Source organism: Micrasema longulum, unplaced genomic scaffold, assembly GCF_059751315.1.
Source record: "Micrasema longulum isolate JH-2025_06_02 unplaced genomic scaffold, ASM5975131v1 h1tg000184l, whole genome shotgun sequence".
NCBI classification, from domain to species: Eukaryota; Metazoa; Arthropoda; class Insecta; order Trichoptera; family Brachycentridae; genus Micrasema; species Micrasema longulum.
In genome coordinates this window covers 33,823-56,243 of record NW_028277389.1, presented here as the reverse complement: position 1 = coordinate 56,243, position 22,421 = coordinate 33,823, and the positions used below count along the sequence as shown (strand labels likewise).

At 33.3% G+C, this 22,421-nt stretch overlaps 1 protein-coding gene across 2 annotated transcripts in view; it reads right to left on the bottom strand.

Moving 5' to 3' along the window:
• The window catches only part of Ca-alpha1D (Ca[2+]-channel protein alpha[[1]] subunit D), a 154,385-nt gene that overhangs the window by 107,838 nt on the left and 24,126 nt on the right, over positions 1-22,421 (bottom strand). For both annotated transcript variants that reach the window (XM_088243056.1, XM_088243058.1), the window contains exons 13-18: positions 21,695-21,905; positions 18,365-18,485; positions 17,964-18,058; positions 16,683-16,792; positions 14,898-15,013; positions 5,107-5,239 (exon numbers count right to left, since the gene is read on the bottom strand). In XM_088243056.1, coding sequence (XP_088099182.1) covers positions 5,107-5,239; positions 14,898-15,013; positions 16,683-16,792; positions 17,964-18,058; positions 18,365-18,485; positions 21,695-21,905 — 786 coding nt within the window. The remainder of the gene's footprint in view (positions 1-5,106; positions 5,240-14,897; positions 15,014-16,682; positions 16,793-17,963; positions 18,059-18,364; positions 18,486-21,694; positions 21,906-22,421) is intronic.

The following is a 22,421-nucleotide window of genomic DNA, read 5'->3' as shown; positions in this document are numbered from 1 at the left end:
ATATGGTGAATATTGAGTTAAATATGAAGCTCGATTCTAATTCTTGATCCCTTTCGTTATATACGAAGTTTGTTGTGTTACAATCTATATAAATTTAATTTTACCTATTCCTTTGATATTTCCATATTAACTTTATTGAGTTACATTGTACGTAAATTTAACTTCACCTATTGTCGTGATATTTCTATACTACCGTTGAGTTACATTTTACTTAAATTAAACTTTACCTATTTCCTTGACATTAAGTTACATTATGGTACGTATATTTGAGTTTACCTTTTCCATTGATATTTCTATATTAACTATATTGAGTTACATTGCAAGTTAATTTAACTTTACCTATTCCCTCAAAATTTCTATGCTAACATTGAGTTACATTATATGTATATTTAAGTTTACCTATTCACTGGTTATACCTATATTAGCTATATTGAGTTACATTGCACATCAATTTAACTTTACCTATTCTCTTAATATTTCGATACTAATATTGAGTTACATTATACGTATATTTATGTTTACCTTTTTCCTTAAATTTCTATATTAACTAAATTGGGTTACATTGCACGTAAATTTAACTTTACCTATTCCTTTGATATTTGTTTAGGATTTTAGCCAGTTCATGAAGGGGGCTCCTATACCAGTTGGAGATGACACCTATTTATTACTTGTTGTATAAAATACAGTATTAGTAACGAGAGCTATCCGCATTAATAAACTCCACTTTACTACTATTACTGACTGCTTGTAGTAAAGGTTTTACGGCTTTTATAGTAGCCGTCACTATTATTCTCTCTTTTTCCCAATGAGGAATTGAGGTCGTCTACATTTCCCTGACTGTCAGCCCTGATTTGAGATCAACGCTAGAAAATAAATATTTTGGATGTTTTGATTATTTCTTGGTTACGTAAGGGAATTGCATGATTCACTATCCTTAATCGATAGATAGTCAAACGACAGTGGGCATTGGTTTCCGGGCGAGTCCCACAATTCTAATATAACTTTTTAGAGATACATTATACATACAGTTTACAAAAAAAAATTAAAAGAAATTTGCAGCACCATTTTATAAAAAGAATTTAATCTTTATAAATTATAGCAAAATTCTAAATACAAGGGGTTCATTTGTATAAAAATAAACAAGATAAATACTTACATTTTTCATTCTAAATTATAAAAAATTCTAAAAGCTATAAAATGCTTCACAATATAACATAGCAATCAATGGAACACAAAAAAACTATATTTACAGCGAACAGTAAAAAAAATACTAACGTAATAAATTAATGTGATAAAATATTTTGTTATTTAAAAGGCTTATATAAACCTGGTATAAATCTATGACTTGGCATAGTGGTAGAATAAGGATGGCAATACCATCCTTATTACAGTCATTAATAAGGAAAGTTTTCCATCCTTATTCTACAATTACGCCTAGGCGTAACTTTATACCAGGATTATAAGTAGACCCAAAGAGTTTTATTGACTGTTCACAATTATATACATTAAAAACACGTAAAACCATGCAAAATAAGAAATTCTGTTTTATTAAAGCTACATCTAAATTCACACGAACAACATTATACAATGGAAATATTAATAGATTTTCAAAAAGCACTCGTTAAATAATTCCGTACCTTAGAGGATAAAAAATGGGAGCCCGGTTTTTGCCGTTTTTAAGTTAAAAATGCAGAAATTATCACAATAAGCTATTTTCATAAAAATGCATTTTTAAGTCGTCAGGAGGGAATCAGAGAATTTGTTGTCCGATGTAGAAGGACGTAAGCTGGTTGCTTGTTTTACTAGTAATGACTTGGGACTTAGGATATAGAGATTTTGGTATTATTTATGTTTTCTCTGGATATTCATTGTTTACCTTTAAGACTAAAAAAGCACACATGATGATAAAACTGTAAATACTTTTAAATATCATTATAAAATACATAATTTACTGCCTTAGAACGGGGAAGCTATCCCTAGTTAGGCAGTTTAGATGAACCAACAGCAAAAATAAAAAATATGTATGCTTACTTTTACTTAATACTTTGTTTTCTTTATAATGTATTAATATTGTAATTATTGAGTAAAGACTATAAAATATTTAAAAAATGAATCCACTGGAGATATCTCGATTATTTTTCCGATTAGTACGAGTAAACTCGATTAATTGTCAGCATTTCGAAATGTCTCGATCTTTTTAATAGCCGAATATTTCGATTATTTTAATTCGATTATTCCCATTATTAGTATTTATTAAACAGATTTGAAGACACATCTCAATAAAGCATAGCTGAAAAGGAAAGGTCACTACTGTGCATCAAAACAAGCATAGTACGCAGGCAAAAAGGAATATTATAAAAAATAAACAAAAAATAATATAACATTGAGATAAAAATACGTAAACCATTGCAGAACAAACATTTAACAATCAAAAGTATATGACATTGAACAACGTAATGCAGTGTAGTTTAATACTGTATTTTTTTTTACGCCATTTTCTATTGCTGTATTAAATAAGGAGAATTGGATTTTTTCGATGTTTAAATTAAGGACAATAAAGTGGAACACTGCAAAACATTTAAAATATATTATTTCAGACATTATGACAGTACAAATATTTGATTTGACTGTCACATATCAAAACCTAGTAAATGTTTTAAAGAATAATGTCCAGGAAAGCCAAACAATGCATTTAAGCGTGACTTACATCTGTCCAAGAACTATTTGAAATGTTGCAAATCTTATAAATTAGCAAAATTAACAATTTAGGTAACGATTTTTGCCAAATAAAGGTAAGATGATCAGACTTACGCTTCAGGTGCTAGTTTACGATATATTCCAGTGTTAAAACACCTTTTAAATAAATATTTCATGTCAACCGTGTCAGGAATCAAACCCGAAACCTCTTGAATGGTAGGCAAATGCACCGACCGTTTAGGAAATGAAAATGCGAATCAAGTTGTGTTAGAGCGAGGCTCGAACCACGGACCTTTGATCCTGCATTTATAAAGTAAATGTAGTGTATCTTTATCATCTGTTGTAGGAAAGTAAGATGATCAGTCTTATGCTTCAGATACAGCGGAATATTGCAGTGTTATGCCACCTAATAAATTAATATTTCAAGAAGACCCTTCGGGAATCGAACCCAGGACCTCGAGCATGGTAGGCGAACGCGCGAACCACTACACTACGAGGCAGACTTTTCTTCACTCGATTTTCTTTTACAGAATTTTTACCCACGAGAAGTCATCGGGTCACACTCGTCCAGGAATCTGGTTCTATTTCACACACAGAATTGCGTTCTTCATCCGCGCGAACAATTTCACAAGTTAAATAATTCACTAGTAAAATGAAATTAATGAGTAAAAAATAAAAATATAAAATGATTGAACTTCATTTCGCATGTTATAAAGCACTTTCTAATATGTTTCGTAAAAAAATATCACATAAATTTCAAACAAATATTTTTTTTAATTTCTGATCACTAATTATCAAAAGGCACTGCTTTGGGACTCCAATCGCAACGTGTTCAGATCATTTTTGATACATGGAAGGTAAGATGATCAGTCTTACACCTCTGGTGCAAGTCCGGAGACAGTGAAATACTGCATTGTTTAATTACCCTCCTAAGAAATATTTGCCAGGAATCAAACCCAGGATCTCAAGCGTGGAAGGCGAATGCGTCAACCACTAAACATGGTAGACATATTTTTACTTAATTTTTTTTTTTTAGAATTTTTTACCCACGTAGACATAAATAATCCAGAGATCTGGTTTTATTTCACACACAAAACTGTGTTTTAAATTCGCTCGGAAATGGACAAATAAGTTAGATTAGGTGGGATTAATGCCGATTTTTGGGTTGTTATGTCTAACACTAGCAAAATTATTAACATTATCTTAGAGAAATAACCTAATAGAGTCACCCATACGGAGAAAAACAATTATATGATTATTGACCACGAACTTGGCTACAGATTACAGCAATACAACGGGCCGTAGGTACTTGCGTTGAAAATTACGTCCATTACACGTTTTTTGTTAAACTAAAAACCATGGAATTAAGAATAGTCCAGAAGCCGCATACGCACATCAAAAAAAAGGCGACTTAATTACTCTTAAAGGAGTAGTTTTATGTTTTGACTCATCAGTTTCATTGTAGACGTCGCTCGGTACGCAACTCCCGATTTTTATTCAACTATCCCGTGTTGTGTCGTTTTAAAGTGTAGAAAAACTGCTGGGATCTTAAAGAAACAGGATGGGATCACATTTCATGTGTAAGTAGCAAATGCGTGTGTACGTAGCAAATGCATTACTTAAAAATTAAATTATTTTTCCATCTGTCAGATTGTCAAAGAAAACAAAATGGACATTTTGTTAGTGTTGCCAGGGTAGTCAATTTTTTTACGCTACTTTACTCATCTAAAGAGAACAAACGAAAATTGGACCCCTCGGATTAAACAACGCCGTGGTGGACATTTGACCGACATTATTTTTAAAACATTGAACATGACATAAAAATATCCGTTTTATGTAAAATAAAATTTGTTTTATTTTTTAAGTTCCAAATGAATGAATTAAATTACACTTATTAAATGACCCTTTACTTATCTACTATATTGTGCCAATTGTACAATAAAATTTTAGAGAAATCAACATTTTTAAATATTTTTTTAATATAACTATATTACAATTGTGTTATGATTATATTTTTCGCGATCTGGCAATATTACGAAGCGCAGAGTGGGGGGATTTTTGGACACAGTCTAATGTATTAAAATATGATTCTACGCACCTTCTGGACTATTCTAAATTTTATGCTAAAAACCTGAAACTGAAACCAAACCAAATATTTGGAACGCTTTTGTTCTTTGCAAAAAAGCTTAAGGGCTTCTCTAGAGAATTATTAGTCTGAGGATGTCCCCTACTTTGTTAAATTCTGTATTGCAAAATCCAAACAGGTCCTAAAATTGTCTCGGCAAAATGCAACAGTCAAACAAAACACCAATCAAAACACAAAACATCGATGGAAAGGGTTTTTAGACGAATATCTACTGGAGTTCTAGGGGTTGTTTACATTTCGTATTACACAAACTTGAACGAGACCTGTTCGTCGGAGAAAAAACGAAGAAAGAACTGGCGGGGGTGATCGGTTGTTTCTGATTAGCCATGTTGACTTCCGAAACACGCCGCGGCCTCGCGGACACTTTGGGTTCTGCTTCACCGATATCGTCCGCTTCTATTGGCCGACGGACCGGCCAATCGGGGACGGAACAGAGTTAGGACAAAAGCACCCAAGCGAAGTTAGTTGATAATAATATGGACAGCACAACAGCCGACATTTGGTTGGATGAATATTATTATAATGTCGCCAAATCGATGGACCAATCTGTTTTCAACCATCATTTAATACTAAAAAGATACAGTCATTTTGGGTAGCATTTGAAATCAATAAAACATTGAACTGAAAACTAATTACAGAAGCTGAAGAAGGAGACTGCCGACTTGTAGAGCGTCGTCTCTGTCGGTATCTGTAACATGGTTGAATGACAAAGACGACGCTTTACTAAGTCGAAGTGAGCTGATTAGGGCCGGCAGTCTCTTTCTCGAGCCCGATGTACTTTATTTAATGCCAGGTAAATGTGTTTATTTTTTTCTAATGCCTCGACATGGTAAGCATTGGACAATTGATATAAATAAGTAACATTATCATCGTCATTCCCTTTGCGCACCTAATGGTGCACAGGGCACTGCATTAGCACACCGACCGCAGCGTATCTTGATCATTTTTGTTACAAGAAGGTAAGATGATCAGTATTACGCTTCAGGCGCCAGTACAGGGACTAGGAAATATTTTAGTGTAAAAATACCGTTTTAAGTTAATATTTCATGTCAACCATGTCGAGAATCGAACTCAAGACAACCTGCATGGTGGGCAAATGCGCTGACCACTACACCGCGAGGCCGACATCTATCAAACTTAAAACAAATATAAAGATGGAAAAAAAAGTGATTTTAAAATAAAGTTTTTTTTTTAAATCACCTGTGCTGCGTTTAAATGGGAAGTAAAGGACGTTATACCTTCACTATGACAGTATATATCAAGATAAATTCTCCCGAGTGATTATGAAGATACACTACCGACCCCCCCCCCTTTATGTTTTGAGGTAGGTACATCGGTATGTATCGGCGGGTCTAGTACCCCTCGGTACGCATATCTACGTATTCAAAGTTACGAAAAATTTGTTCCGCCGAGCAATTTTTCCTCAATAATGACATTTCCTTCTGTTCGTATTTGAACACTTGGTTGGGAAGCCCTGTCGCACCTTTATTCTCCAGGGGTGATATTGCAAACGCTCTCGCAGCCGTAGAAAACACTTTTATCTCTCGTATTTTGTATGTAACACGAAATAAAAGTGTTTTCTACGGCCACGAGAGCGGTTCAGAATAGCACCCCTGACCTCGCGCCGTCAGATTTGAACCTTTTCTGGTTGCTTCCGAATTTGGGCGGCGTTTCCTTTAATAATAACGCCGAATTTGAACATGACGGGACGAATTCCTGTAGTCAGGACTGGATGGTTTTTATTGCAGAGGCATTTAAAAATTTGTAGAACATTGACAAGTTGTAAATAATGAAGGAAAAAACATTATTAACTCATTTGTCGTAATTTTTTTATGTCATCTTGTTCTCTTCATTTGGAAAAAAAACAGACACAACTTATGTTAACACCCAATATATTTAAAAAAAATTTTTTTTATTTATTTTTAAAAAAGGAAATATTTGCGTTCACACTATTTAACCAATATTTCGATTTTGGGGCCATTTTCAACGAGTTGTAAAAATTCACTATTAGAAAATGGGAATCAAGTTGAGGTAGAGGTTCGAACCTAGGACCTCTGATCCGTGAGTCCGCAACACTAGCCACGGGACCACAACCCCTGCATTTTTCCCAAACATTTTTGGTTGAACTACGGTTATAATATGATAAAAATAATCAAGGTGTTATTTTAAATAGGTTGATTACTTCTGTTCTCAAATGAGAACATTGGTGCAGTCAAAAACATAAAAACTGACTTCAGAAAAGTTATTGACAATGTTTTTGAATTGTATTTTAAGGTTAAAATATGTTTTAATGAGGGTGTTTCCTCTTGTTAAATGTAAAAAAAAACTGGAGACCTAAGAAGAAAAATTGAATTATAAAGAACAGCAAATAATATAAATGAAGTGATTCAACATTTACTACCCAAAATGACTGCATTTAATTTTTTTGTATTTTAGCTGTATTGTAAGAGATCTTAATAAATAATAAATTTAGGGAGAAATTTAAGGCATTTGAGTAACACAGAAATGTCTTAATTTTCATGCTTTTGTTTTCAGTTGTTCGCCAATGTTTTCAAAAAATTCCAAAATATTATTGACCATAAAAATATAAACAAATAATAAATAAAACATGTAGATAATTTTGATAAAAAGACGATCACAATAATAATAGAATATTAGTCAAGTGCCGTAATGCGCAAATAATTGAAAAAAATGCTGCAGAATCGTAATTACAATAATAATTATAATAAAACTGACATTAAAAAAAAAATTAAGCAGAGAAAAAATAGGACTGTCACATTATGGCTTCACATGTTAATACATTGATTAGCCAAATAAACTAAATCCATAGTCAATAATTAGGTAAACCAGAGAAAAAATCTCTAGCAACCATCCCATAGGGAAAATCACAACAAATGTATCCAGGTAATCACTACGATAATTATTGTTAAGACTGTTTTTAATAGCAGTTTATTAACCATTACTTGGAATCAAAATGGCTGTGACAAAGTTATGAGTTTTTTGCTAACACTAGTGTTAAAGCTATAGAAATGTTAAAGCATCTCTGGTATGCAAATCCAGGGAGACTACGTCGCAAAAGAAGATACAAAAACTTGTTTGCATTCACTTCAAAACAGGTCAGAGGCGGAGCACATTGATTAATAGGACAAGAAAGAAATGCTGGACCAAGCCATCGATAGTTATCCATATTTAAAGAGCTAACCACATTGAACGCAATCCCTTGATGAGTTTTTTAATGCACCTTTCTTGGCCACTTTTAAGAAATGCTTAAACCATATATCGTCGGAACCCTAAAACGCCTTTTGCTTTTGTTCATTTTTTTTCCTGGATCCTCTTCCTGTCTCCTAAACTCTTTACCCGATCATCAAATGAGCCCAATGCAGGTGAAGTGAACTGACATTTCAAAAGAGAAGTAAAATCATTTTTTATATTACATTTCTGTAATCAATACAAAAACCATTTACTGGTTCTTTGTGTATTGCAAAACATCCACGTTAATTAATACTATGAAAACAAATTTAAAAAGGCTTGATAGAGATTCTGTCAGTTAGGATCTCTGTCAAGTACTTAATTATTTCATTTATATCAATTGAGTTGCAATGTAGTGATACTGGTAACCCAATTAATACTGTTACACATTTTGAAGTGTTTAGGTACCTCGTGCATTTTCATAGTTCATATATAAAAGGAACGCATGAGAATCGATCTCTTTAGCATGTGAACTCCTAAGAGTTAACATCTAGCCTGATCTTCAACTTGCAACCCGAGAGCAGCCCGCTCCATGTAGTAGAAGAGGTATTTTGAGACATAAAGGAAGATCAAAATGACCCACCAAAAATTAAGCAAAAAACTTACAGAGTCAGTCAGTTGGTTCACTTCACCTGATATAGGGTGAAAATATAATGTACGTAACAAAAGTATTTTCATCAAAAATTTCTTGTCACAGTTTACCCTCCTTCGTGTTGCTGCAGATATCCTAACCAATCTTCTGAACACATTCTGTGGTCTTTTCCCTTTCCTCCTCTCTATGATAACCAAACGGAGCTTCTCGCTTCTATTTGTGGCCCTGTTATAGGTTCTGTCGGATATACAGATCTGGTGGCTTCCGAAAAAATTTCAAGGCATTTAAAAAGTTTTGTAATCATTTCGGCGAATTGATCATGTCCAATCAATTTAATCCCAGTCAGTAAAGTATTCACTTCCTTCTTTTTTCAATCAAATGAAGTACATATTATGTACTTTTGGATTACTTTCTTTCAGCAAAAATATGCTAAGGCCACCAGATTATAGAGAGCTCCTTCGGGCAGCTTTGCTCGTATGACAACGAGTAAACTTTCTGTGTATGTTGGCACAGCCAAGGAGGTTTATGTCCTCAGATGTGGTGTGCCATATGTGGTGGGCAAGCCGTCACCAATTTACCCTGAAGATGACTTCTGCAATGGTTGCCGAAACGTCGAAATGAATCCAATTTAAACGAGGGATCACTGATCAGTGACCGTAAAAATCTACGCCTACACCTATTTAAAATTTAAAAGCTCTTTTTGCCATATTATATATATTTTTTTAAAGTATAAATTCTGACCGAATTTTTACCAGCCTATTTTTTGGTTGGCTAGAAGATATTGTTTTTAGCGATAAATCTACCAAAGTGTATATATTTTTGCACTTTTGGCTTGAAACTTCTAAGTGTTCCTAGATACATTTTTGTGAGATTCCCTGGCTGAATTCGCCATTGGGTGGTACCTGTTTGTGTTGGAGAACATAAAGAACGAACTCCCTTCCGGAATGGGTTTCTTGGCATTTTTAATTTCCACGTCAGACAGACGCCTCGGGCGGGCAGATGACTTTTTCGACTTTGGCTCTATCACAAACGGTACAAATCAGATACTTACATTTTTGTTTTCATGGTGTATAAAAACATCCTAAGACTAAAATTTATAATTGATCCTAATAGCTAATTCGAAATTGTCAACACAATAGCAAAACATATCAAGGATGTTTGAATCAAAGTTGCGTGGTGTAAATCCGTAACAGTATAACGTCTATGTTAGTTCAATACAGAGCATGAGCCAAAAAATTCCAAATTTTTAGCATTTTCGATTGAGTGGGACAAGCCGCAATTATTGGTCTATTTGAATTTCAAAATTGACCAATAGACCGCTAGTATTAGATAAAATTAGATACTGCGAATGAATCCTCCCTACTAAAGAAGTAAAGCAATGCCGACATATATCTCTCAATCCAAAACAGTGGATGAAACATACTTGATGTGCGTTAGGGCAATACTGCAATATGGCATACGTAACTGCCAGATTTAGTGCCACAAATAACTTCGTTTGAACGCAAACGATAGTAAAAATAGATATTCTAATATAAATCAACGACATATTGTAACGTTGTAAAAAACAAGTCCAACGTACCCCGTTTTGAAAGCATTTTAGTACTGGATTATAATTCTAAATTGCCTGATTTAGCGCCATCTGGCGGCCGCGGTAGTCACTCATCCATATGATATCTCTCTCTACAAGAATTTTGGTAATAACTTTAAAACAAATAGGCTTACGTTAAGTTGAACGTTCCCTTTCTTGAAGGACTACATTTTTGAAATGTGCGATCGCCTCTCTTTGAGTCTTTGCGCGATAAATGGACTCTTCGTATCGAGTTTTCAAATGGAAAGAAATCTACTTCTAATGCACGGATATCGTATGGATGAGTTACTACCGCGGCCGTCAGATGGCGCTAAATCAGGCAACTTAGAATTATAATCCTGTACTAAAATGCTTTCAAAACGGGGTACGTTGGACTTGTTTTTTACAACGTTACAATATAAGAAACTGTATTTTTTTTAAATATTTTTTTTACAAAATCACACGGTGTTTGTCCCACCTGAACATTAAATGATTTATCCGCTGTGTTAAACTTACATAGACAATATATTTCTCCGGATAATTATGCCACATGTAGAAGAAAACATTTTAAAGAAGAGAATATGGAAGTCTAGGCACTTACAAGGTTACAAGCACGTCATTGTCTGGTTTTTGTGGCCACTTAACACTCGTGTAACATTTACCATTTTGCCTATGTTTGAACATTCACATTTCCTTATTTTTTACATCTGTTAACTTTTGTATATTCAATTAAGGTTATAAATTTGCACAATTCTTCAAAATAATGATAATGATCTAATTCCGGCAACAGATTTTTTAAAATTTATTTCAACAGAGAGGGAAAGAGTTTTCGTGAAGAAATTTGGAAGTCTAGGCATTTACAGGGCTTATGACCTGTCATTGGCTGGTTTAAGTGGCCACTTTACACACTGTGTAACATTCACCATTCTGCCCATGTTTGAACATCCACATTTCCTCAACTCTTCCATCTGTTGACTTTTGTGAAGTGAAAGAGCTGAAACCTTTATCACGTGGGTGAGATCCATCCGGCTGAACCAAATCACCTACTAGGCAACGCCTGGAATCAATTTTCCAATTTTTATACTTCTTCTTTTACCAGGTAGTAATTCAACAATGTTTGATTATGTCCAAATGCTTGCAGACTGGCTGGATTTCCTCTCTAGGGAGCTGTTCATATTTAAATTTATTTCAACAGAGAGGGAAAGAGTTTTCGTGAAGAAATTTGGAAGTCTAGGCATTTACAGGGCTTATGACCTGTCATTGGCTGGTTTAAGTGGCCACTTTACACACTGTGTAACATTCACCATTCTGCCCATGTTTGAACATCCACATTTCCTCAACTCTTCCATCTGTTGACTTTTGTGAAGTGAAAGAGCTGAAACCTTTATCACGTGGGTGAGATTCATCCGGCTGAACCAAATCACCTACTAGGCAACGCCTGGAAACAATTTTCCAATTTTTATACTTCTTCTTTTACCAGGTAGTAATTCAACAATGTTTGATTATGTCCAAATGCTTGCAGACTGGCTGGATTTCCTCCCTAGGGAGCTGTTCATATTTAAATTTATTTCAACAGAGAGGGAAAGAGTTTTCGTGAAGAAATTTGGAAGTCTAGGCATTTACAGGGCTTATGACCTGTCATTGGCTGGTTTAAGTGGCCACTTTACACACTGTGTAACATTCACCATTCTGCCCATGTTTGAACTCTCTGTTGAAATAAATTTAAATATGAACAGCTCCCTAGGGAGGAAATCCAGCCAGTCTGCAAGCATTTAGACATAATCAAACATTACAGATTTTTTTAACTAAATTATACAAGTGAATAACCATTTTTTGCTACTGCTTGAGTAATTGCAATTTGGTCATAAAGAAAAGTGACAATATCCGACATAACGACTCCGTATAATTTGTCAAGCTCACAGTGAAAGGGGCAACGAAAGCTGCAGAGTTCAATTTAATGAAAACTGCAGTTAACAATATGAAAAATTAATGTATGAGCGAAACCGATAGGAAAATCCTTGGTCTTAAAAACGAATTTCAGATATGTGGAGGGAGTGGTTTCACTGTTGACTTTTCTGAAGTAAAAGAGCGAAAACCTTTGTTGATGTACGTGAGATCCATCTGACTAAATTGTTCTTCTATTTTTTAATACATGTCCTCAAACTTTTAAATGTAACAAATGGCGCCCAATGTGGGGCATTATGGATTTTATTACTCTTGGATTCAAACATCCTTCCTTAAAAATAAATTCCTTTTACTTACACCACTGAATTATTAAATTATGTACAACGGTTTCAGGTCTACCAACCTAGCTCCTTGTCATCAGCAAATAATAGCATATTTTTGATAATCACAACATGTTTTATTTTTCCAGCCATGTTTATGTTATTAACATTTATCTTATGATTTTTTACAAAATGACAGACGTATAATAAACAGACACATTATTTCTATACTAGTTATATCTATGATATATCTAATATAGCATTGCTCTCAACAATCTGAAAAAGGAGATTCAGATACACATACAACTATTCATATCGAGCCATAATCGGCAGAACAACGTAAGCGACATTTTTGGCAAATTGCGTTTTTTTAACTAAAAGTGTTCCTTATTCCCCCCTGCACAAGTGTTAAAAACATCATAGGTCTATAAATCCCATTTACCGAATTAAAAAAACCTTAAATAGGTGCGAAGATAAAACACACAGTTTTCCCTGAAGATGGCTCCTGCAATGGTAGCCGAAACGTCGGATCAAATCCAACATACACGGTATTACCCAAAAAAGATAAATAATATTTATAAATAATATTAAAAAAACCTTCTCCAGCACAATTCACAATTTGTCGCTTACGTTGTTCTGCCGATTATGGCTCGATATCATCACCCTAACTTGTAAAAGTCCTACAACTTTTTTCTTTTAGGACTTCAAATAACCAATTATCATCATCATTCCCTTTCCGCATCTAGGTGCATAGGGCAGTGCATTGGTACAACAATCGCAGTGTATCTTAATTATTTTTGTACTATGAAGGTAAAATTATCAGTCTTGCGCTTCAGGTCCAGTCCAGGGACTATGAAATATTCTAGTGTAAAAACACAATTTTAAATAAAATTTCATATCAACGATGTCAGGAATCGAACCCGAGATCTCTTTAACCGTAGGCAAACGCGCCGATCATTACATCACGAGGCCAACAATTGGAGTATAACGAGGAAGTTCAGTGCTACGGGAAATCAAAAAATGATTTCTTACACGCGGTAAAAATAAGAGCTAGTTTAGTGAAGTTAATTGAAAATGTATGAAAAATAATAACAAAAACGAACTACTTTGAGTGACGTCACTAGTTCTTCCAAATCAATCACATATAAATTTGTAAGATAGATTTCTGATTCACGGGAAGCCAATTCACCAATCAGCAGATCTCACCGAATAGAACTTTCGGTGAGTTCTGATTTATCTGAATAGGCGCAATTTCAAAACTTAAAAAAATCACAGCGCTGATAATATGGTATAAAAAAATATTTAAAAGAAAAAATTGGGTTGGTTTTAGTCAACCTCGTGGTCAGCGCGTTTGCGTATCATGCAAAAGGTCTCAGGTTTGATTCCCGACATTGTTGATTTAAAATTGTATTTTTACACTAGAATATTTCATAGTCCCCTTGACTGGCACCTGAACCGTAAGACTGATCATCTTACTTTCATGTAACAAAAATTATCAAGATAGGGTGCAATTGGTTTACGAATGCAGTCCCCTATGCACCGATAGGTGCGGAAAGGGAATAATGAATGAATTGATAGTCTTTTATCAAATAATAAAAAAATAAAAATGAAAGTATTTATAACATACGATGGAATATCATTACGTCTAAAATAAAAGCACTTGAAATGCCTTTTTTTCAAGTGTATTTTCTAGTATTGTGCCTGTTCAAGTATACGTCATTGGCTGAAATGAATGGCATAGTTGTGGGAAAATTAACATTTGATAAACGCATGCCTACGTAATTTTATAATTCAGTTTTGAAAACGAAACCTCAAAGATTTTTTAATTCATTATAACATCAATTAAAAATTCTAAAAGTTCATAGTGGAAAATTGAATCGTCGACGAAATGAAGTCAACTTGTCAATTTTACATCCCATAATAGGGAAATATCACTTTTTTTTACAATTTTAAATAAATAATATCATGAAATACTATCAAATAAAAAATATTTTTTTCTGCTACTTATTAGTAGCATAAAAAGTATTTTTACACCACGCCACTAATACGTCACGATTCGCCTAAATTTAAAACTTTGTGACAGTTGAAATAAAACATCGTCACGAATTCTAACGTCACAATTCTGAACATGTCGCGTCTTGTAGGGGCATATTTTAAAATAATTATTTTTTTAAAGTTATGAATGAAAACGTTTCTCTACAATATCCACATTGATTTTGAAAGTACAACTAATTATTCTAAATCCATTTCTTATATTTTTATCAGTATTCGTAATATGTGATATTTCCCTATTTACAAATGGCGTAAAATTTTTAATATTTAGGTAGATGAGATTTTTTGCAAACAACAGATCAAAAGGGGTTCATATAAAATTTGAGAGTTTAGAAGTACAAGGAATTTTTTAATGGATGTTCGCATTACCTTGGTCATCATTATTTTCATGGTCTTCCATTCCCTCCTCGTCCAATTGCTCCTCATCCTCATCCAAAGGCACCATTCTTTCCGATCCAGTCTCATCATACTCGTCGTGTTCGGAGCTGGAAATTAAAATGAAAATTAACACAATATACAAAAGATGTAATAACTTATATTTACATTTAAGTTATTAATTAAAAATACTCGGTACACTTCCACTATTTCTTTGACCAATTAGCGCTTTCACCCTCTAATCGGCATCTTTAGACAGGTTAATATAATACAGTGTAAGGATAATTTATATTAAACTAAATATTATCTTTGGTGTAGGTACATTTAAAAATAAGTTGAAAGAGATACAATACAATTTGTGGCAACATTTCACGGACAGTGTATACTTGTAATGCCGTATTAAATAGACTTTATGAACTCGGCAATAGTTATTCCCACGAATCTGATATATTTAGTGTAGGGTATTGTTCTTATAGAACAAACCTTTTGAACTTTTTCAAAGATGGTGAATGGCAATTTTATTTTTATTTATTTATTCATATTTTTCGCTTACAAACTATAATTAATAATAAAAATAATGTGACCTCACTGGGGTTTCCCGTGCCGAGGAAACTTAACAATTTAGTTTTTTTAAATTACATTTGAGAATAAACAAAGAAGACTAACTTAAAAAACAAACAAAATTAACAAATATTCAGACAGTTTTAAAAACAAGGTATTTATGTACATCTATATTATTTATATTACAAAACACACGATGAAACTTAATTAATAAAAAAATTATATTTATTTATTCATGCATTTCATAATATATACAGTTTTTTTGTTCACTTTGCCCAGCTGTATGAAACAGTACTAATGATTTTCTTATTGTATTGCTGTAGAATGTTTTGTTATTTAAACTTTCTACTGAATATGCTGTATAATTTTAAGGTTATTTTTTTTAATATAAATTATGTATAATTTTTAGGTTTAATTTTTTTTATAAATCTTGGGTATTAGAAAATTTATGTTTTTTAAACAAAAAAAAATTTATAGCCAAATATTTAAGTATTATAAATGTTTGTAAAAGGCAGATTTGCCGTTTATGTTAATAAAATAAAATAAATATAATAATAAATAAAACGTAATATTCAAATGGAACAGAGTGGAACAAATTATTGAAACATGTATTGGCGGTGTACTGTAGGAAAGGATTCTATTCTATGAAAAACTTTTATTTATTTATGAATACTTTTTATTTATTTCGTGTTATTTTATCTTATGTTCGTTATTTTCAAGCAAAACTCAACCACAGCGTTAATTAAAATAATGAAGTTTTTACTTGCGGCACTTGGCACGTTTTTACAATACGCCGAGTGATGTTGATCTTTAAGGACCCTTTATCTTATGTTCTAGTATAATACGCGTAAATGTTAAGTTAAGGGCCATGTTTAAAGGAATTTTTAAGCATTTTTTCATTGGTTGCTAGTTTTTTATCTTCATAATGTGTTGATATAGTGCGAATTAAAATTTATATTAGGTACTGGTGAATAGCAATAATTTCTTAGTGAGGCTCAGCCTCACTTGCCTCATATGCTCCTTCGTCTCTGCTCGGCTCCCAGCCCTGCCAATTTATAAGTTACCTTGTTACCGTCTTTGTTTGGGTATCCAGGTACCCAAATCTATGTCACACTGTTATACTTATCGACACAATTAAGCGCCCGCGGGCATTCCATAGCCAATTTAGAAATACGTAAGTGACACATTTTTTTCTAAATTACAACAGTAGCCACATACTTCTCAGTGTCATACATGTCCTCGTTGGCGTATTCTTCATCAGTATCTCGGTTCTGGTCTCTGGCGTCATCTCCAGCTCCTATTGGCGTCGGAGATTTCTTGCCGTCATCCTGTGAAATACAAAATAAATCAACAAAACCCACGATGTTGCGAACTTTTCAGAAATATTTACTAAGGCAACATTTTTTTTATTTAATAGTATAATTATACATTTCTACAATTAAAAAAAAAAAAATTACTTGTTTTATTACTTATTTAAAACTAAAATCCCACCAAGCCACTTTTTGTAGCTTGTTGGTGAAGATTATATTTATACTAACTTAATATTATTTTTTACATTTATAAAAACAATGAATAACAGATAAAAATTAACAGCCGGAAAGATCAGAATAAACATGTTTATACAAATAATAATACCTAAATTTATTTTTTAAATACAAGAAAATATATTTAAAAAAAAAAATATTTACACCTAAGCTACTATTTATATATAACTCTTGATCGAGTAGCCACTCTCTTATTTTGCTCTTGTTACAATGTGAGTTAAATTTAAGTTCTTTTGGTAATAAATTAAAAATTCTAGGTACTAAATATTTGACAGTTCTATTTACATACTTATTACATACTTTTGGTACTACCAAGCCATCAATAGACGTGAAGCGTGTATTATGGTTATGTTTGAGAGGAAACTTAAATGTATTACTATGAAATTGTTCCAAAATGATGCAAAGCCACAGTAGTCCTCGAACAGGCAGAGTTTTGATTGTTTTGTACAGGAGATCATTATTACTTCTTTGTTCGTAAATCTCTGCAGGTACAACTCGCTTAACTATAGAGAACTGTAGACCCTGGATCATTTTAATATTAGTTTTAGTCGAATGTCCCCACGACTTTATACCATATCTTATTATTGATTGTACTAAAGAAAAAAAATAATTTTAAGAGTTCAATCAATCAGAACATTAAATCTACAATATTTTGAGTTTGTCCAAATTTTCGCAGACAAAGACAAAGACTAGATTTCATGAACTTGGGAGTTATATATATAGCAAGGTTTATATATGAGGAGCAAATTTTTTTCAAAAATCAACAGAAAGTAGAATTGAAGGAATATGGATGTCAAACAGTGTGTAAAGTGTAAAAAGGCCACAAAAACCAACCAATGATCGCTTAGCTCTATTCTCAAAAACAGTTTTTAATTCTGGCATTTGGCTATGTTTTCCTTTAAAAACAAAAAAAAATAAAAAATTGTGATCCAAATTTGATGATGTTTTTTATTACCTCTGCTTCCTCAGCCTCTTTTTCAATGGCAGTCAAAGACTCCGCATCGGCAAGATTGTCCACAGCGATAGCCAAGAACACATTGAGCAAGATGTCTGATACATTATTATAAGGTTTCATAAATAAATAATTAATTTAATAAATGGACAAATATGACATTATAATTAAATTTCTTCGTAAGACATACCTGTAAAAAATATGAGAATTTCATGATTTCACGCTTCAGGTGCTAGTCCACGGATTATGAAATATTATATTGTAAAAACACCATTTAAATAGATATTTAACAACCCAAGCTACATGCTTTCATTTGAAGGTCTACCGTATTATAAAGTCCGCTGCTCTAACGCTCAAGATGGCAATGTTAAAATGGTGACATTCAGTTCTATGTAAAAGGATACAGTTTCCGCAGATAAAGAGAATGATGAAGTAGATACAGGCCAGGACACCAAATGTCGCCACTCCTCCGTAAGCCTGGATGCCCACGTACATTACTGCGTTCCAATCTTCACCTGTGAGTATCTGGAAACCAATAAAATATGGCAAGTCTTTATTACGCCATCGCCACCTATCTCCTCATCAAAAGTTGGAAAAATCGTTTCCAATCTCAATCTAAATTTTTATGTTTTTTTTTTCACTATGTACTCGTATTTTTGTTTAATTTAATTTAGTACGTACTATTATTTGGCATATGATTTATTGCTCCTATTTCTTATATTTCTTACTATAGGAGTCTATAGTATTGAGTGAGTTTCTAGAATACATATCTCAACTATCATTTCAATTATGCTTTTATATATATATTCTTTTTCTGTTGATTTAAATGATACTCTTATTTTGTTTTTTTTTTAAACTACCATATTTTACTATTATTTTGTTGATTTTAATGATACCACTATTTTGTAAATTTTATTATATGTGATTCTTAATTTGTATAATTTATATTTTAAAAAATATTTCTGATTATATTTTTTGCATTGCATTCTTTGAAATTTTATTATTTATTACATTTACCTTTTTTTTCTAGATTGTTATTCTATGTCATAATAATTTGATCTATTTAATTTTACCATGTATTTTTATTGTTATTTATTGTGGCTTGACACTGGCATAGTCTAAAAAGCCTTAATAAGTTCATAAATATTTAATTTTGTAATTTTGAATGAATAAATAAATAAAAATAAATAAATAATAAGCGTTTGGTCTAGATCAAATTGATTCTGCGCTTGTAAAAAGGTGCTGGTCTTTAGCCCCATTTAAACTCCCTACCATGTTTAATATTTGCCTTTCCGAAAGTGTCTTCCCAGATTGCTGGAAAACGGGATTTATGAAAAATACTGGAACGGCTAATATGTAACAGACTTGAGTCTCACTTAAATGTAACTCGACCGATAAATGTTAAACAATTTGGGTTTAGATCCAATGTTTCTACCGAAGATGTCATTTCGATAAGCGAATTTGCTAAAAACACAAACAAAAAATATGTCCTCGTTAAATTACTCCATATCTTAGGTGCCTTTGATCATGCTTGGTGGCCAATGATTCTATCCAAGCTATGACTTTGACAAATACCTGGAAACTGATTTAAAATTATAATAAACTTTTTTCAAATCGAAACGTTGTGTATCCCGTTGGTATTACACTTTTATCACGTGAGATTTTATGTGGGTGTCCTCAAGGCTCTGTTTTGGGACCACCTTTGTGGACTGTATTGTTCAATGATTTTATCGAATTTCTCCTTTCTTCATCGTGTATGATTAAGGCTATAGCAAATGATGGATGTATTTTGATTGAGGGCAACAGCCGCAGATCCCCCAAGAGTGACAGCTAATACATTAAATAAATTACACCAAAAAAGTCCAGATCTTGTTTTGAGTTTACGATGCGACACAATCGGGACATTGGTGCATGCAATCCATAGTTTTTACTGTGCTGATCAAGAAACAGCGCATTATTATTTCGCAACCGGCGGATCGGAACATCGAATGCTACTTGTTCCAGTAACGATGGTACATCAGTGTAGCCATTTAGTAAATTAAACATAAATATGGAGTCAATGTTATTTCTACGTTTTTTTAGACTTAAGATTTTTAACAATGACTTCATTTCTCCTTAAGTGTAGTCTCTCCTCTCGGGGCCAATCATCCATGCTACTTTTATAAGCAGAAGATGTTGCACCGATTCAATATGATTTATCCGGCCCAGTTAAAAGGCAGATCAGATCACGGAGTATATTCTAAAAGAGGACAAACAATTGTTGATGGTCACCTGATGACTTCTCGCTCAATAAATCATTCATAAAATCTTCTTATTGTCTATGACCGATTGTAAATTGAAGAGAATAAAAAAAAGCAACAAAAAACAAGTGTCGTATGTTAGTGAAATAATATTACTTCGAACCATCATGTAAAATATTCCGAAATGTAAGAAAATTATAAGGGTCCATATGAGTGGATCCTATGAGAAAGAAGTGTCCATTGAATGATTGTATAAGAAAAAAGTGTCTGCGGACATGCAAATATAATATATACACGTGGGCGAAGAAGTGAAGTCCAAAGGTAAAATGAAGGTGCCTCATATTGAAGGGTATCGGAATCACCCCATATATGTTTCGCGATTTTGAGTAGTTTTTGAGTTACGATTTTTTAAATGGGTGCTTGAAAATTTTTGACCCACCGATTTCTAAGGATAATTATGATGATGAAAGTGAGTAAACTAACAAAAAATAACTGTGATAAAATGGCGATATGAGTACCAGTAAACACAAGGTTAGAATGACAGAGAAGTTTTCCACCTCAGTATCTTTGATGGAAACCCTGGTATTCTCCGTTTTCCTATATGGGGCTGAAACGTGGACAATGCGTGCATACGAGAGAAAGAGGATCGATGCATTCGAGATGTGGTGTTGGAAAAGGCTGCTGCGTGAGCCTCGGACAGCCAGAAGGACGAATGCATCAATACTGGAAGAGCTCCATATTACAACTCGTCAGTGGTGTGTTTGAGAAGGATACTGTCTTTCTTTGGACATATTGCTAGACGTGAGCCAGACAATCTAGAAAAGGCAATAATGTCTGGCTGAGTTGAAGGTAGGGGAAGCCGGGGTAGCATCCCATATAGATGGACTGACCAAATAAAGGTGGCCACGGGGCTAAAATTTGATGAGTCAGTTCGTCGGGCTGAGGACAGACTGGAGTTGAACAGACTTATGAGAAGTGTTCATGGTGATCATGATCCTCAGCATTAAGGGAGCGACTTGGAAGAAGATTTTTGAAGGCTGATTCCAGCAAATAATATCAAATTAAGTACTACTTTTTTGTAATATTACAAAAGCTTAGAGTCTAGTGCAGTTTTTGAAATTACTTAGAAACTAAATAATGGCCTTTTTAGATTTTTAATTTTAAGTTGAAAATTCAAATCTGACTCGCTTGAATTTAAATTTTGCATTTTAGGTCGAAACTTTTGTAGCTTCCATTAATGTTACGAAGCTGATTATTTTATGAGTGAAAGTACAGTTTTAAAAAAATGAGTTACAAAAAAAAAATCCAGAAATTAAAAAAAAATTTAAAACCGATTCGGTTCAAAATTTTCAAAAAGTCATTAAAAAAATCATAACTCGAAAACTGTGCAAAATCGCGCAACATACATGAGGGTGATTCGGATACCCCTATCATTCAGTTCGAATATTTTGGCTAGGAGTTTTTGGACCAATTTAAAAATCGAACTGGTCTTACTTGAAACACAGTGAGTAGAGCTTGCCAGAAGCTGTCAAAATTGGATCTGGACTTGTCCTGTGTGGAGTCGAAGTTGAACTTTCCTCCAAACACTTGCATCCCCAGGAGGGCGAATATCACGATGAAGAGGAAGAGCAGCAGCAGCAGGGAGGCAATGGACTGGATGGAGTTCAGCAGAGACGCCACCAAGTTAGAGAGAGATCGCCAGTATCTATGTAGAAAGACAAGAATTAGATTTGATTTACTATCAATATTCAAAGCATGTACTTTGTGGTTAAAAATGTCAATAAATGCTGGTAGATATTTGTTTTGTTTACCGGTTTCGAGACGAACCGTCTCTTCGTAAGAACTGACTTTATTTATTTAATTATTGTTTATATAAAAAACCAGGTCAGTTTTATATTATTAAAAAATAAATACATATATACAAGATGTCAAAAAGGTTTCAAAATGTCTCGTTTCAGTTTTGAATCTCTGTATGGTTGTTAACGCTTAAAGACTGCGGTAAATAATTCCCTTGCGCGCGGTGATGTAACATTGCATTACCACAAGCAAAAGATGGAATATTTTAAAGTTCGTCTATTCGAAAAAAATCATGATGGAAGATCGACCGATGGAAGAGTTGAGGAAATGTGCATGTTTAAACATAAGCAGAATGGTGAATGTTACACAGTGTGTAAAGTGGCCACATAAATGACTCGCCTACAATCTGTATTGAATGCTGCAG